Source organism: Orcinus orca, chromosome 7 (assembly GCF_937001465.1).
Source record: "Orcinus orca chromosome 7, mOrcOrc1.1, whole genome shotgun sequence".
Lineage (NCBI taxonomy): Eukaryota > Metazoa > Chordata > Mammalia > Artiodactyla > Delphinidae > Orcinus > Orcinus orca.
Window position 1 is genome coordinate 22501391 of NC_064565.1, and position 15918 is coordinate 22517308.

Genomic DNA, 15918 nt, shown 5'->3' on the forward strand with positions numbered 1-15918 from the left:
GAAGGCTTTGCCTAATTGTTAATTGGTTACAAATGAGTTAATTACTATGTCGGCACCGTTCGCGATTGCCTTCGCAGACGCCTTTCCAGTTTTCTTTGATAGTCGAAGCCGGCATCCCTGTGCTGTGGCTCCGAGGCCCCCCCAGGCGGACGAAGGGTCGGGCGCTCAATGCTGCTGCGCCCCGAGTCCCCCGCCTTTCTTCGGGACGGTTCCCGAAGCAGCAGGGGTGGCCGCGGCGTGTGGCAAGGGGCGTGCGTGCGTGTGTGCGCATCCCCGGCCGCGACACCACAGTCCTTCCTTCCCGGCTTTCAGGGCTCCGTTTGGCTAGGGCTCCCGGTGCGGGTCCCAGCTCTGCAGAGCTGGACTGGGAGCCGCTCCTGTACTGGAGCGAAGGAGCCAGACGTTTCTGTACCTCTCCCCGCCCCAGCCCGACTGCTCCGCTCGGATCTACGAGCTCGCGTCTAGACCTAACTACCCCCGGCTCCCGGGCAGATGAGCCCCGGACCCGGCGCACCTCCCCTCCCAGACCCACAGCGGTCGCGCTCGGAGCGCAGCAACGCAGCCCCGGCCAGCACAGGCCACAGGCTGACCAGCATGCCGCTCACCTGTCGGCGGCGCCACTACCACGGGTTGCTAGCGACGCCTGACAACTTGGCGGGTTCGCGGACTGTCGCCCCCGCTCCCTCGCCGAGACCCTGCACGGCTCGGACCTTCCCTCCTCCCCAGCCCAGCTGCTTGTTTCGACCGCGCAGCCCGGGCACCTGCAGCCCGAGTCCCACCAATCCGCCGCTGCCGCCGCTCCTCCAGCAGCGCAGGATTTGGGCACTTTCCCATCTAGCGCCCCTGGACACCACTCGCCGCCGCCGAACTCCCGCCGGGCGACTCCTGCACAGCACGGGCGCGGAGGTGAGCGCCCAGCGGAGGCAGAGCGGCCGGCGGGTACACAGGGTGTGCGATCCCGGCCGGACGGCTGGCCGCTTCGTTTTCTTACCTTGAAGCAAGAACAGTCCACAAAAAGTTGCCGCGATGCCGAGGACCCACATCCTCCCGGAGCCGCGGGGCCGGGAGCGGGCAGGCGCATCAGAAGCGGCGACCGCGGCGGAGGCTGTCCGGGCCGCAGCGGCTGTGGCTGCCGAGACTGCTGGGGCCCGCGCTGCCGCCGCCGAAGCGCCCGCCGCCGCCAAGACGAGCCGCAGGTGCCGCCGGCGGCGCCCGCATCGCCCGCGCCGGGGCCCCCGGCTGCGGGTCGCCGCTTCTCTGGCTCGCGCTCCCGGGCAGTGAGTGCCCGGCGTCTCCGGAGTTGGCGACGGAGGCTGAAGGAACTGCTGGCGATCCGGAGCACCCAAAAAAGTCTCGCCTCTTTTCCCCACCTCCCACTCCAGGCACCACGTGACGGCTGCCGAGTTGGGGTGGAGGTGGCGAGCGGGGAAGGCTGGGACAGTCTTTTCACGTGTCCACCCCCTTCCGATAGCCCTCCTCTCCCGCCTCCGCACGTCCCCTGGGACGCCTCGAGGGGGAGAGGGAGAGTGTAGTTTTCGGAGGCTGGGAGGCTGGAGACTGGGGAAAGAGGGAGGAGGGCGCAGCAGGTGCCACGGCGGTCGGCCGGGCGCCGTCAGCAGGACGTAGGAGGTGGGGTGGGAAGACTGCTTGCCTCTACTTGCAGGGGCGCTTGCCCCCCTCCTCTGCGCCCCCCGGGGGCTGGTGAGTTGCCCGCGGCAGGGTCCGGTCCACCCGGCAGGGAGTGCGGGGCCGCGCTCCCGTGCGTCTGGCAAAGTTGCACACTCGCAGGCTCCCTAGGGTATCCGGTGCAGCTGCGCCTTCTCTTCCTCAGAGAAGCCCCTGGGTAGTTACCGGGCTCGGCTTCAGCTGCGGCGCAGTGGGCGGGGTAGATGGGGACCCTGCCCAGCTTCGCGCGCTCGGGCCTCGGTTCGTCTACCGCGCGCATCGCTGGAGGGTGCGGTAGCCTAGCCTAGGAGAGGGCCGCTCCGGGGACAACCGTGAATGAGCTCCCACTAGAAAGCAAATTGGAGTGAAGACGAGAGTTGCTCTCTTCCATCCCCTTCGTCCAAAAGGCCGGGCAGCTTCCTCCGGCTCTATTCACGGCGTCCTCTCGTGTACCGCGCCTTCCCAGCCCAGGACTCGGGCACTGGCACACCCCTCGCCACCTCCCCCCACCCCATCCCCCCTCTCTTGTACAAGCGACCCACCTGGAGTACTCCCGGAACGCCACCTTGCTACGTTTGCCTTCCTGGCCGCCGAGCCCTGCCGCAGGTGGTACGGGAGCCCGCTGGCCTGCCCGGAACGCCTGGGAGCCTCCGCCCCCAACCCCGCACGTTCCCACGCCTGTCCCCCAAATCCCTAGGCAGCATCCATTTCGGTGGAAAGGGCTTCATAAGCTTCGCCCCTCTTCACCTCCTTCTACTCGGGCCTCCTCTCTGAGGTGAAGGAAGCTCTCTTAGGCCGGGATGCTGATCATCTATTTCCCTATCCTGCCAGCAGAGCGGGTCCGGAAAGGGGCTTCAATGACTTTCTTGTCATTCCTCTGCAGAGATCGTTCCCTATCTGCCTCCGGCTCCTTCTCTCCCTTTGCACCCCTCTTCCTCTCATTTCTAGTTGGTTAACCCCTCAGGGAGACGAAAATGCTTTGACCATTACTCGCTAGTCTGCAGACTCGAATCTTACAATTGGCTGAATTACTGTTTCTGGAGGAATAGGGCCAGTTTCCTTATTAGTCTGTTTATTCCTTCGGGGGAATGCGTCGTTGGAGCGCGTGTGAGATTCAAATAACTAATTGCGCCGAAGGGTCCTTGAAGAAGCTCTTCTAAGCTTTCAGAGGGTGCGATTGTGATATGACGTTTATTCAGAAATGAAACAAAAGAATCTTAAAAAGTCTGAAAGACAATGACATAATTTTCATTTAAGACAACAAAATTCAAATATAACAAATTGCACAAATTAACCAAATAACACTGATCATACAATACTCTTTAAAGAAACAAGTGTGTACTAAAGTATCCATATAGATCCTAAAAATATCTGTTATGCCTAGTTTACAAGCTCCTGTACAAAAGCAATTATAAATAGTTCGCATCTAGAAAAAATACACGGTAACCTTTAAAATAGAATTTATCCTTACATATAAACAGACTTTATAGGAAAAAAGGATATTAAAAAGTAAGAATTTTTCATAGCACCATTTTATTTTTTACAAAGTGAACATTGCAAACAGGAATTTACTTTGATTTATAGATTGACCAGGTTTTAATCAAAAGAGCCAGAAGATAAAAATCAACAGATAATGTTGAGAATTGCAGAGAACCACTAAGTAGAAGAGGATGTAAGGAAATGATTGGAGGGAAAGTAGAATTACGTCGTCTCTGATACAAATAGCTTCTGATCAGTGTCACACTTGAGTACCTTCCTCTACAGTTTTCAGTAGAAGCAGAATTATACTTATTACTAGAACCTGAATCTCTCTGGCAACAATTTGGAAATTGCACTGGGATTAAAGTTTCTATCGAATTGAGATTATGAGATGGAGATGAGAGACAGCCCTCTGGTTTTTCAGCAGGCCCTGTTTTCTGTTTACAGAGTGTACCATCAAACAATCTGAGGGCTAGGACAGTGCCCTGAACAAAAACTGGAGTTGGAATTTTTCAAAAATATATTATCAACTTCTAAGACTTAGGGCATCATTTCAAGAGCGTGGCACTGATTCAATGTATTGCTGTCTTTTTAAGGTTTTTTTGCTACAAATATAATTTCTTTTCCAAAAAAAAATTTACAACTTCTGTACAACTTCTTTTTCAAAAGAAAAGTGCAAAATTAAGACTTGTGTATCCTGGGTGTGTTTACTTTTAATCCTCACGGAACACAGCAAGTAGAGTCTATCTTTATTGCCTTGTCAGGGAAGTAAGCTCCGGTGGGCTGCTGGCTGTGAATCTGACAGTGGCGGCCCTGGTACTGCAATAGTTTATTCGTTGCCATCTCTACCTGCCCCGCTTCCCAGCCCTGTTTCTTAAGTGCTCCATTTCCAGCTCACTAAGGGGAAATAAGTCCTTTACACATCATTTGAACCCTGACTTGCACAGGAAGAGAAGCTGTCGTATAAAGAATCACTCAAAGATTCCAAATTGTCTACCCCAGGCCTATCAGAGTTACTCAAAGAGGCCTCTTCATTTTTTTCTTTTTCTTCCTTTTGTCCTTCAACCTTGTTCAGAGAGTTCGTCTCTTTTTCTAATAAGATCACAGTATTGCCGTTGTATTTACTGAATGACTCCAGGGAAATTTTACGTAATCTATTCTCAGGGTCTTCTCTTGTTTCTTCAACTTGTTTCAATTTCTGCAATAAAAGGAGGAAAATATTAGAAACATATTTCTTTGCAAAATCAAGTTATTCTATCCAATATTCAATTATTGTCAGTATAAAGTACAATTTAAAGGGATAGAGGGAACCTACAAGTCTTTAACAATCTTCCAGTATAATTTAATGTAATAAAGCCAATTTTAGGGATAAATCAAGACTTTAATCATTTTACTGAGATAAATAGGTCCCAATTTGCAAATCACTTAAGTGTCACTTAATTTTAAGTGGATCCATCTAACATTTGTTCACGTAAAGTGCCTTATTTTTCTTAATCACAGTTTTCTTTTCTTACTAAATATTATTAGTTGTCCTGTTTCTAAATATGGATAGGGACTGAATTTCAGCCAGAAATGACAGTTCTATGAAAAAAAAAAAAAGCATGCAATCCCTTAAACTGACATAAAATTTAAGTACACATTAAACTTGTCAGATGCATTGTCACGTGTGTATTTTGTCCCTTTACAAGTCTTATGCTATTTGAAAGAGATGCCAGGTGTGAGGGTATAGATTCTTCAAGGCCCAAAAAGGGCTTAAACATCACAGTAACAGGTCTGCACCCGAGTAACCTCTCCCTCCAGGAGGTTCTAGTAAAACCAATGTAAACAGGAATATTTATAGGCTGTTACTGGTAGTCTCTGGGACTTCATAAAACACTGCAGTCATATTCGATAATTACTGCAGGTAAACTCTGTAAACATGAATACATTTAGTTGCTCAAGTGACTCCTGAGGTCTGAGGTGAGACGGAATAGGAAGGCACAGATGCAAAAACTGCAAGGGTGGAAGTGTGAAAGCCACTAACCACATTTCTCATTTCCTTTTCCTCTTTCAGGCAAAAATTCCATCCAGGAAGAAGTAGGAACAGGGCCTTAGAGATGATAACAATAGCTACCATTTATTAAGCATCCACCATGTCAAAGACACAAAGTATTTTATTTATAAGCCCTTTTTCACAGACCTGTAAGTTACACATCCCCACTTTAGAGAGAAGGAAAACAAGGCTCAGAGTGACAGGGTCACTTGCCCAAGGTGGCTCAGCAAGTGATGGAGAACAGGATTTGAATTCCTGTCTGGTGGCCTTCCACACTCTTGTAATAAAGGACAAGATGTCCTGTATGTTTTTTTTCATTTTGCCATCCACATGTGCCAAACCATCTCAATTGCTACTGTCCAAGGCCCTAACATAGGCAGTTCCATCCCTCCCTGCAACATTGCTACGATGGATGTCAAAGGTACAATGAGGAAATTGTGTTTGGATCTGGGCAAAAACAGACATAGCCAAAGCCTGTGAATTCTCACATGCTAAATATTTAATAGAAAGAGAAAAGAAAAAGATACAGAAGTGGATGGTTCCCGTGTCCCAAGAGCAGGCTCAGACAGCATCTCTCTCTCTGCTATGGGGAAATGGTGTAATTCTACGGGAATACTTGAAAATCAACCTTGAAGTGATGCTTATTTCATTATACTATTAACGTACAGGAGCATTACTCACAGAGCAAGTTTTCAATCTGAAATGGCTACCTCGACAAAGAGCTGGGCTGAGGAACAGATGCCTAGGTGATTACAAAAGAATGGCTCCATAATTAGGAATGAATCCATGCAGGAGCCCCTTCTCGTGGTGTGCCAATTTTGAGCGTTCTTTAAGAAGAATTATAAAGTACAATATGAAAAATACATGGAGGGAGTAGGAAAGCTCTGATTGTACCAAATGTAGGTAAATAGAGGCCATTCAATGCAATTTCCTCCTCACCTGAATATCTTCTCCCTTTTTCTTTATTCAAGAACCTTTTCCTTGCCTATTTCTGGTCAACGTGGATCTCAAGTTCGTTCAATAAACACTCACTAGAGAAGCTATCATGAGGCAGGTGGAAGGTTTTGGTGCTGAGGACACACAGCTGAATAAAATTACGTCCTGTAGGAGGGGAGTGAGGCCCTGGAGGCAGGCCGACTTGAGCTGGAGTCTCAGCTTTGCCCTTTCATTGGCTGTGTAAGTGCCCAAGAGCACCCTTCCTCAGGTAAAGCTAATAAGACATACCTTTATTTTAGGATTGCTGTATTAGAAGCAGAACACCTGAAGACCCTGACGCATAGGAGTAGGTGCTCAATAAACGGAACAATAAATAATAGTAAGCTAGCATTCTTATTCTAGATCAGTGGGTCTTAAACTGTGCTCTCCAGGCAGCTTGCACCATCAGCATCACGTGGGAGCTTGTTGGAAATGCAAATTCTCGAGTCCCGCCCCGACTTAACTACACCCGTAATGCAGCGTCCCAGAAAAAGTTTTTAACAAGGTCACCGGGTGATTCTGACACATGCTAACATTTGAGAATCGCTAGTCTAGAAGAACTTGTAGTCTTGGAGGGGAGACAGGTGAAAAGCATAATTCAGCGTATTCAGGTAGTGATAAGGAAAGGATTATTTACCATGAAAACACCCACTGTCTATGGGACACATATAGTGCATCTTGTTTTCTAAATGTTTCCTGCTTGTAGGTTTGGCGCTTCAATTAATTATGACAAAGGCCTACATCGGCTGGGGAGGCGATGGAAATGAAGGAATGGCCCATTGTAAGAAAAATCACATGCCTTCTCGGTCTTCCTTTTATTTTCACAGTTTTGATGAGGGGTGGGTACCGAAATATCTCTGGACTATAAGAACAACATCAGTGTAAGAGTGACAATGAGGACACACTGACATTCAAGCTCAGTGCTGGGGAGCTACAGGGAGTGGTGAGGAGTGTGGTCAGCTCAGGAGTACGTGCCTCCTCTAAAGGCAGCTCTTTAGACCTAGCTCATTGCAGCTGTGCAGAAACATGGGCCCAGGTCTTTGCTTTTAAAGGTAAGGCCATGAATCTAGAACAATATTTGCTTATACTTAAGATCCTCTAATTTTAAGTATTTGCTTATACTAAGAGGAAAAACAAATCAATAATAACAAAAATAACCCCCACTATGTATGTCAAACAGCAATCTTTGCAGTGTGTGAACTTCTGAGCTAGTCATCATGTTTTATACTTCTTTTGTATGTCCTAGATGACTCCCCTCATCCCCCTTCTCCCATCAGCTTTCCCCCTAAAAACCGAGCCCAGCGCTCATCGTCAGTAGACTCTCGATGGAGACTGGATGATGGACTCAGCTTTCTCTACCATCAGTAGAGTCTCAACTGTTGGCTGGGATTTCTCCAGTGGTCCTGCCAGCTAAGAACAAAAGCACTGAAGTAGCTTACTTCCCTGCCTCGAATTAGAATTTTTTATATATATATATATATATATATATTTAAAATTTTATTTATTTATTTATGGCTGTGTTGGGTCTTCGTTTGTGTGCGAGGGCTTTCTCCAGCTGTGGCGAGCGGGGGCCACTCTTCATTGCAGTACACGGGCCTCTCTTGCTGCGGAGCACAGGCTCCAGACGCGCAGGCTCAGTAACTGTGGCTCACGGGCCCAGCCGCTCCGGGCATGTGGGATCCTTTCCACCAGCCTTGCCTCTTTATTGGCTTTAGAGCGGCCAGCAGCCGGACTCCCACTTTCGGTAACAATAGTGCACATCAGTTTGCAGCAAATGTATGTGAAGGTGCTTTGAAAACGAATCATGGTAATAACAGCATTTAATTGAGTGCCTGCTCTGCACAGACACTCGGCTAAGCACGTTGCACGGATGATCTGTTTTCATCCTCACGTCAATTCTGTGGGGGAGGTGTCCCTGTTATCTTCATTTACAAGCAATCAAGCCTGGAGGAAATTAGGTAACTTAAGGTCATGGAGCAGTACGTGGTGGGGTCTGGATTTGGACCCAGGCAGTCTGCCTGCAGAGCCCAAGTTCTTAACCTCTATCGTGGAAAAGAACTTCACAAATATCGGCCCATATTACCTTTAAGGGGAGCCTCTGAAATAAGGATCCCAGAACAGCAACAATAATATTAATGGTAACAAACCCAGTAAAGATTCCTGAAGACTGTGTGGGTCCCATAAAACACTGTCATTTCCTTTGTATAACGTGCTGCATTGAAATTATGATAAAATTAATATACTACACTTGCCACCTATAGGTGGCAACAGTTGTACAGTTCACTTTTTGGTGGGGCTTTTCACTGCACTTGGGAACAAAAGTAGGGCTCAAAAGGGTGAGAATGTATTTTCAAGTTTAAAATAAACAGCTTTGCTCGTTGTTAAATATTTTCCTATCTTTCGTGTAATGATGACATTATTAACAATAATTCAAGCAAGAAGTAGTGACATATTCTCCAGAAATGCCTTAGTAATTATACCTTAGCTAATTTAATTCCTTGTAGTCAAATAATCAATCAATCAAACCAATCTACTATATGAATAATCTGTGCGAATAATTATGTGGTCTTGATTCTCAGAGAGAGTTTCATAGAAAAGGAGACGGGGCTCTTGGAACGCTTTTGAAGGGTGAATAGTATTAAGATATAGAGTAGGTAAGAAGGAGTACATTCCAAGAAATTTCCATTTCATGTGCCCCTACTGCATCTGTAGACCATTCTATAGTCTATCTCAGGTCTTGTAGTTGCCCAGATAGTCTATCTCTTGCCCTTTAAGATTCTATAATGGACAGAATCACTGTAAAGACAGAAACACAGAGCTATGCCTATCCCAAGGGGTTCCAAGAATTCCAGCCCAGACTCAGGAAAGTATCAGCCCAGAAACCTGGGTTATAAATAACAAATAGTTTTTATTTCCAAAGAGCTTTCCCATCTATGATCTCACTTTGCTCTTACATCAGGCTGGAAGGTGAGGGAGGCTGGTGTCAGCTATACTTTACATGGGGTATTTATGGAATTTGTGGTTCACACAAATTCAAAGTCAGGTGAAATTAGACCTGGAAACTTGGTTTCCTGATTTTCAACACAAACACATACCATTTTTCCTCCATAGTCAACAATAGAGATTCTGCCTACACCAATAACCTGAACACAAGGAAGGATAAAACAGAAGGTGATACGTGCCCTTGTCATAAGGAAAAGATGGGGAAAATGTATAAGGTGATACAGAAAAACTCAAGTGATAAACCAGAAAAAAATATACTCATGATGAGACCAGCTTCAGAGAGACACATGTTACACATGTATAGCCAGAAACTCCTGCCCACAGCAGGGGAGAAACAAGTAGCAAATTCATGAACTTGCACAATGGATTAGTGTTCTATGATGAAAGCCACTCTTCTTATTTCATGTAAGTTTCCATCTGTTGATTGTATCTTGAAAATACTGGTTAGTCTGTCTACTGTAAAATGTCAGGACGAGATTCAGATCTACCTGTGGAATTGAAATGCAGCATCATTCCTCAGCTGGGCACTAATATTCGCAAAGAGGACTAGACCTCTTAGCATAAATTAATGTAAACAGTATCTTCATCCACATGATTTCTTATTTCTCTATTGCTATAATGACTCACTGCCAATCAGTTCAACAAGACATGTGGTAGGAAAACAATAGCTACATTTATAAAGCGTTTTTACTATGTGTCAGGTACTGGGTTGAATGCAGTGCATGAATTATCTCATTTAATCCTTACACCGACCCTCTGAGACAGTACTATTTTCATCCCCATGATACTCATAGGGAAATAGAGAGTAGAGAGGTTGAAATATTTAGGCCACATACGCATGGCTAATAAATTAGGGAAGCAGGACTCAAGCAGGAGAAGCCTGACCACAGAACTTGGGATTTTAATCACTAAGTACAAGACCAGGTATTTGAAAGCCAGTGTTCCGTTCCTGGCACTGTGCTACTTAGCTGTGTGACCTCTCTGAACCTTAGTGTATTTACGCTAAAGATTTTTTTTTTTAAAGCATCTTCCCACTCTATAAGCTCCGTGACTCCAAAATATTCTGAACTGTGTGTCTTCTATGCATCCATTATTGGAATTTCAGGTAACACAATAAATACTTCTCTTCCCCACCTTAGTTCTGAATGAACTGAAGAAAGAGATAAAAGAAAAAGGCTGATGGGAGGCTAAAATATCAGCTCTATTACTGAGAAAGCTTATAGGGAGAATGAGGTTTCTATCTTCAAAGAAGTGAGTTTCTCAGCAGTGGTCTAGAAGCAGACAGGCTTAGACTGGGCTGGCAGCCCTGGGCTGGGAGCAGGTCTTCTTAAACCTGCAACATGAGTGTTGCTTCTCCAGCCAGCCTGACTCCTGAGAGAGGGCGGGGAGAGCAGGAGATGGGCTTAAGCTTTCCCTGTTCCCTTCCTAAACTTGCTATTTTTAATTTTTTTATTGCAGTATAGTCAATTTACAATGTTGTCTTAGTTTCAGGTGTACAGCAAAGTGATTCAGTTATAAATGTATAATACCTGTTATTTTTCAGATTCTTTTCCCTTTAGAGGTTATTACAAAGTATTGAGCACAGTTCCCTCTGCTATACAGTAGGTCCTTCTTGTTTGTCTATTTTATATATACTGTGTATCTGTTAACTTGCTAAACAAGCCACTCCTCCGTCTCCTGAGAAGTGAATGAGCGGAGCTTAGAGACACCAGGAGTGTTATCCTAGGGAACTCCTTCCACATGGAAAGAAACACCCCCGAAATTGGGGAGAAGTGTCAGCATCGTGCCCCTACCACAACCCAACAGTTCTCATTATGTGTGACGATGCAGATTTTAACCAAACAGTCATATATGCAGCGGGGCCAGGAGGAAGCGGGAAAATCGGGAGACCGCAGTGAGCTGGTTTGGGCAGAGGAACGTCTCCCTGGGTGAAGCAGTGGGAGTAAGATGATTTAGCAGATGAGAAATATAGCCAAGCTTCCATCTGGAAGCAGATGGATCAAATAGAGGAGACGGGCTGGCTAATCCTGAGCTTTGAGTCGGAGCAGAAGGTGTGATTTCCCCCATCCCTTTCCTGATGAGCAAATCTTGGGCACTGGAAAGATGATTATGTGTTATGCTCTTGTGGGAATGGGGAGGAAGTATTTTAATCCTGGGTCTCTTAGTTGAAGATCTGTGCACATACAAAGTCTATGTTAAGTGATGTTTGCTGGGGGCAGGCCAACCTCAAGGAAAACGATGCAGCTCAAGTCATTTCTCTTAGAGGCACAGGTTAATCTCTTCTTTAATGCCACCTCTTACTGTATTCCTGGTGGAGCTACTTTCTGAATGAGACACAAAAACAGATAAAGTGACCTTTGGTGAACAGGGAAGACCCTCCAGACTTTTCTTGAGAGTTGTGGTGTTGACCCTGCTAACCTGGTCAAATTCCAACTTGGATAATTACTTGCTCTCGGTGTTCAGTTCCCTCTATTACCTCAAGTGGACACATTACTCTTCACTTGCCCTTCTGAAAAATTAATGTGACAGATAGGTAATAGAGAACTGTTCTCTCCACCCAACCACACGCTGGGAGATACGATGCTGCACTTGGGGCACTTTGTTTCCTTACTGGGTTCCTGAAGATCCTCAGTATGTCCAGGGCAAACTGGTTTTATTAGGTGAAAGAGTAATTTTCAGCTGAGATGTGCTTTTATGACTATATTATTACCTGTATTGCTGTCCCTTACCAGGATCAATGACTTTCAATGACCTCTGTTAGAAGCCCTGAACCAGAGGGGGAAAATGAGCTTACCTTTTGGGGAAAAAAAAAAAAAAAAAAAAAAAGCGAGCAGAGAGAAGTGCAGTAGGAAGCTTAGGGTCGTTAGAAAATAATATATCTTGCGGAAAGGAAAAAAACTTAGCTTGGAGATAAACAGTGGCTGCGAAGGACATTTAAAGACCAGATCAAAAGGACGGAAGGAGAAGGAAGTCACTTTAAGGATATGGAAAATGGGGGAGATGTGGGACCGGGTCCCTCAGTGGGAAGAGAAAAAAGGAACATAAAGAAAACCCTAAACTTTGTTTATGACAGAGAAAGGCATTTGTGAAAAGGAAAGGCATGTAATCACGATTAGGCAAAATGATTATATGAACGTGCAAAAGACACATTCATGATTTCTCTAACGTTAGTGCCATCACGTGAAATGCCCATTTGAAAACTTGTATTTTTTTTTTGCGGTACGCGGGCCTCTCACCGCCGTGGCCTCTCCCGCTGCGGAGCACAGGCTCCGGACGCGCAGGCTCAGCGGCCATGGCTCACGGGCCCAGCCGCTCCGCGTTATGTGGGATCCTCCCGGACCGGGGCACGAACCCGTGTCCCCTGCATCGGCAGGCAGACACTCAACTACTGCGCCACCAGGGAAGCTCGAAAACTTGTATTTTTAAATTTTTGTTTCCTAGGAGGTGGATGGACCCACAAATTTAATTTAAAATATAGGTTAATCACCTTAAGTAATACATCAGATTTGACCACTATCGGTCAATTTCTCCAGAAGCAAAATCTGCACTGTTTCACAGTGACTTAGACTTGGGGAAACAAGCCAGCTCATTGACTGTATGATTAGCTTAACTAAATGTAACATGCTTATTTGTGTTGTCAGATTTCTTTTTCTTCTTCCAACATAATAATATTAACCAAAATGTTTATTTAGGAATGAGAACTGAGCAGGCTCTGGGCTGGAACTCCTAAGTCTGTTCATCTTAGTGTCAGGCTAATGATTCCAGCTGGTGAGAGTGTGGGCACCAAACCTTTCTGGCCTTTCCTTTACAGGCACCATTATGGATAAAAATAAATTCATATGCTACTCACTTGCCTTAAAAGATTGATTAGGCTTTTTTCTTTGACTAACCTTTCCATCATTTCATGTCTTAAATAGGATACCTATCTGTCCAGCGAGCTTGGCCATGCCTGGCTTAGATGTCAGTGTATTTGTAGCATAAAGAGCCCATGAACCTCGTCAGAGGAAAATCCAGCATGAAGGGACCATTTGTGTATTCTAGTACCATAGAGCTATGTCTTCACCTCGGAGTGATAGTTTGGGCTACTCTTTCAAGAAAAAATAAAACACACTTTTTAGGGGGGATTGGGTGAATGTTAAAAGAAAGTTAACACTATTTTTTTTCATGGATGTTCCCTTTCCAAAGGAACATCTCCAATATCACCATAAAGGCGGACATCATAAAAATGTACCTGAAAAGGCTAAGCTTTTATTATGAAGTACGCTGTGAGGGCCAAAACCAGGGAAAAACATTCTGTGTTACTTATTCACCTATAAATAATGAGGCAACCTGGAATTCTAACAGAAGTTGGTAGACCCTTTGGGAGTCACAGTGCACTGTGGTATCCAATCTATGAGGTGCTTTGCAATAGCCATGGAATTCAATGAGACTGAGTGCTAAGGGTCATCCAGAGACACATTGATATTTGTGGATGTAAGAGTGTGAGCTCTACTCAGGTTTAAGCTATTCATCTCCCAATGTCATTTATGTTTCAGTTCGAGGGCCAGTCAGCCTTTGCTTTGGATAAACTTATTTCCCAAGGATATTTGACATATCGAATCCCGAGAGTCAGAGGAACTCAGAATCAGTACCAATTTCCTGATCCTTATTCTAAAGAGAAGATTCCTTGGTGGAAATTGTTCTAAAGACTTAGAAACGTTAAGCTTTATATTGTGTGTTGCACACAACTGTAAGACGCTGTTATTCCTCATTACCCAGTAAGCACTGGGGGTTCTAGAATGGAAGGATGTGCTAGTTGGGAGAATGCCAATGGGAATCTACGTTTGTTCCGGATTCCATCCTTTGCCACAATATGACACTGACAATCACTACTTCAACTCTGGACCTGGATTTAATAAATATTTAAATAGGGATTACACTGTTCTTGCAACATCATTGATTTATTCAAGAGATATTTGTTGAGCACCTTTTACGTACAGGACAGTATTCTAGACACTGGAGATAGAGAGGTGTATGAGACAAAGTTACTGCTCACACGGAACGTACATGCTAAGGATTTTTTATTAGGATGTCAATAGAGAACAAAGCTTCAGATATATTAGGAGACGAATCCCTGAGAACTGTTAGGCTAGTCTACCAGCCTACTATCTGGTCTGATAATGGCATTGAGAACACAAATATTCTGTCAAACTCAAAGTTCTGAATGTGCCCCTTTACCCTAATCCTAATTTTTAAATAATTCCTTAACTTGCTTAGTTTCTTTTGACCTCCTCCCATTTTTAGTCTTTAAGATCATTCAGGCAAATGTTTTCCATAGGTTAACTAATGACTATTCACATTCACCTTTCTTAATCTTTCTGGGCCTAGTTATCTCCTAAATTTAACATGCTTAAATTGGAATGTTTTCTCTTTTCTCTAATTCCATATCATTGTCAACAGTAACCACATTTTATATCTTTTTTTTTTTTTTTTTTTTTTTGGTTATTAGCAGCTGCTGGTTCTGTTTCTACAGTACCTAATCCACAGGGGTCTTTCTATGAATTCCTGGCCTAAATGGCCACATTATCCGTTTCAACCCTGAACTTATATTCGTTCTATTATGTAGTCTCTTTTCATATCAATGTCTCACTTCTCAGTTAGATGACACACTTCTGGAGGCCATGCACTAGGTTTGCTTCTGCTTCCTTCTTCAGATTCTGACACCATATCTTGGAGTTGCTATTTATCACATATCAACGCACAAAGTCACTATTAGATCTATTTTCACTACATCGTTCCCCTTCGGAGCTCACAGACTTGTCTGAGATTTCTATAACGTCTGCTTTTCCATGATGAAGACGCATGTAAAATAAGATCATTTCTGACGTTCATCGGAGCTGCTTTCCAGTCCCTAGATACACTAGCAGAGGCATGGTCTCGGGATTCTAGGGCGGCCTCAAGAACCAGGACGGTCCTTGGATTAATGGATGTCTGACTACTGTTTCCTTTGGCAAAAGCAATTTCCTCTCTCTGTCAAGAGCAGAGACCTGTGCACTCACATCCCACGGCCATGCTGGTTGGGCAACTCTGTTGAGCAACTGGGGCCTTCTTCTGCACCTCCAGGTGGGCCTGGCTTGTGGTTGGATGAAGCAGAAGCTGCCATAGCTTCCTGGAAATGCAGGAGCCAGAGCAGAAACAATAGGCTTCTGTCTTGGGGTGCAACGTTATTGGAAGGATCAGGCCCGTGATCAACAGTACCAACACTGGCTCTACCATTTTGTTAAGTGCGTCCTTCAGCCAGCAAGTGCTGTCTTTCCGGTCTGAGCCAGTCCCAGCAATCTGCTTAAGTTCAGATTCCTATCTCCTTAAGACAGGGGAAACCTGGTGATGTGTTTTGCTGCTTTTAAGTGAGAGTGTCAACAGGACGATGATGACATTCTTAGAAACGTCAGTAAGACTGACTATCTGGGTGATGGTCAGTGATATTACTGGGTGTATGAAATCAAGAAATGAAACTGTAAGGAGATTAAATTACAGCCCCCTTTGGACAACATTCTAGTACCAGGCAGCATCCAGGTACTTTTTATTCTCTCCCCGCCACCTGTAATATATTCAAATGACAAACTGACTCTTGCATTATAGAAGGGATTATGTTCATGAACCTCCTGGACTGGCTTAAGGCCACTTCATAAGGTTTACGTCACCCATCTGCTACAATAAACATAAGCTTTATTTTTGTCTCACATGTGCAGGACAATTTAATGTTTAAATTAACGTAGAAGTGA

General features: G+C 45.1%; 2 protein-coding genes across 6 annotated transcripts in view; both read right to left on the reverse strand.

Moving 5' to 3' along the window:
- The window catches only part of LYPD1 (LY6/PLAUR domain containing 1), a 69695-nt gene extending 68242 nt beyond the window's left edge, over positions 1–1453 (reverse strand). Inside the window, exon 1 of the mRNA XM_004276487.4 lies at positions 992–1453. Within this exon, the coding sequence (XP_004276535.1) occupies positions 992–1043 (52 nt within the window). The 5' untranslated portion in view covers positions 1044–1453. The remainder of the gene's footprint in view (positions 1–991) is intronic.
- Positions 1454–2843: 1390 nt separating this feature from the next.
- Positions 2844–15918, reverse strand: part of NCKAP5 (NCK associated protein 5) — a 1039671-nt gene continuing 1026596 nt past the window's right edge. For 4 of the 5 annotated variants that reach the window (XM_033440354.2, XM_033440356.2, XM_033440353.2 and 1 more), the window contains one exon: positions 2844–4342. In XM_033440354.2, coding sequence (XP_033296245.1) covers positions 4061–4342 — 282 coding nt within the window. In that variant the 3' untranslated portion in view covers positions 2844–4060. The remainder of the gene's footprint in view (positions 4343–15918) is intronic. The other variant, XM_033440357.2, reaches the window with a different exon arrangement.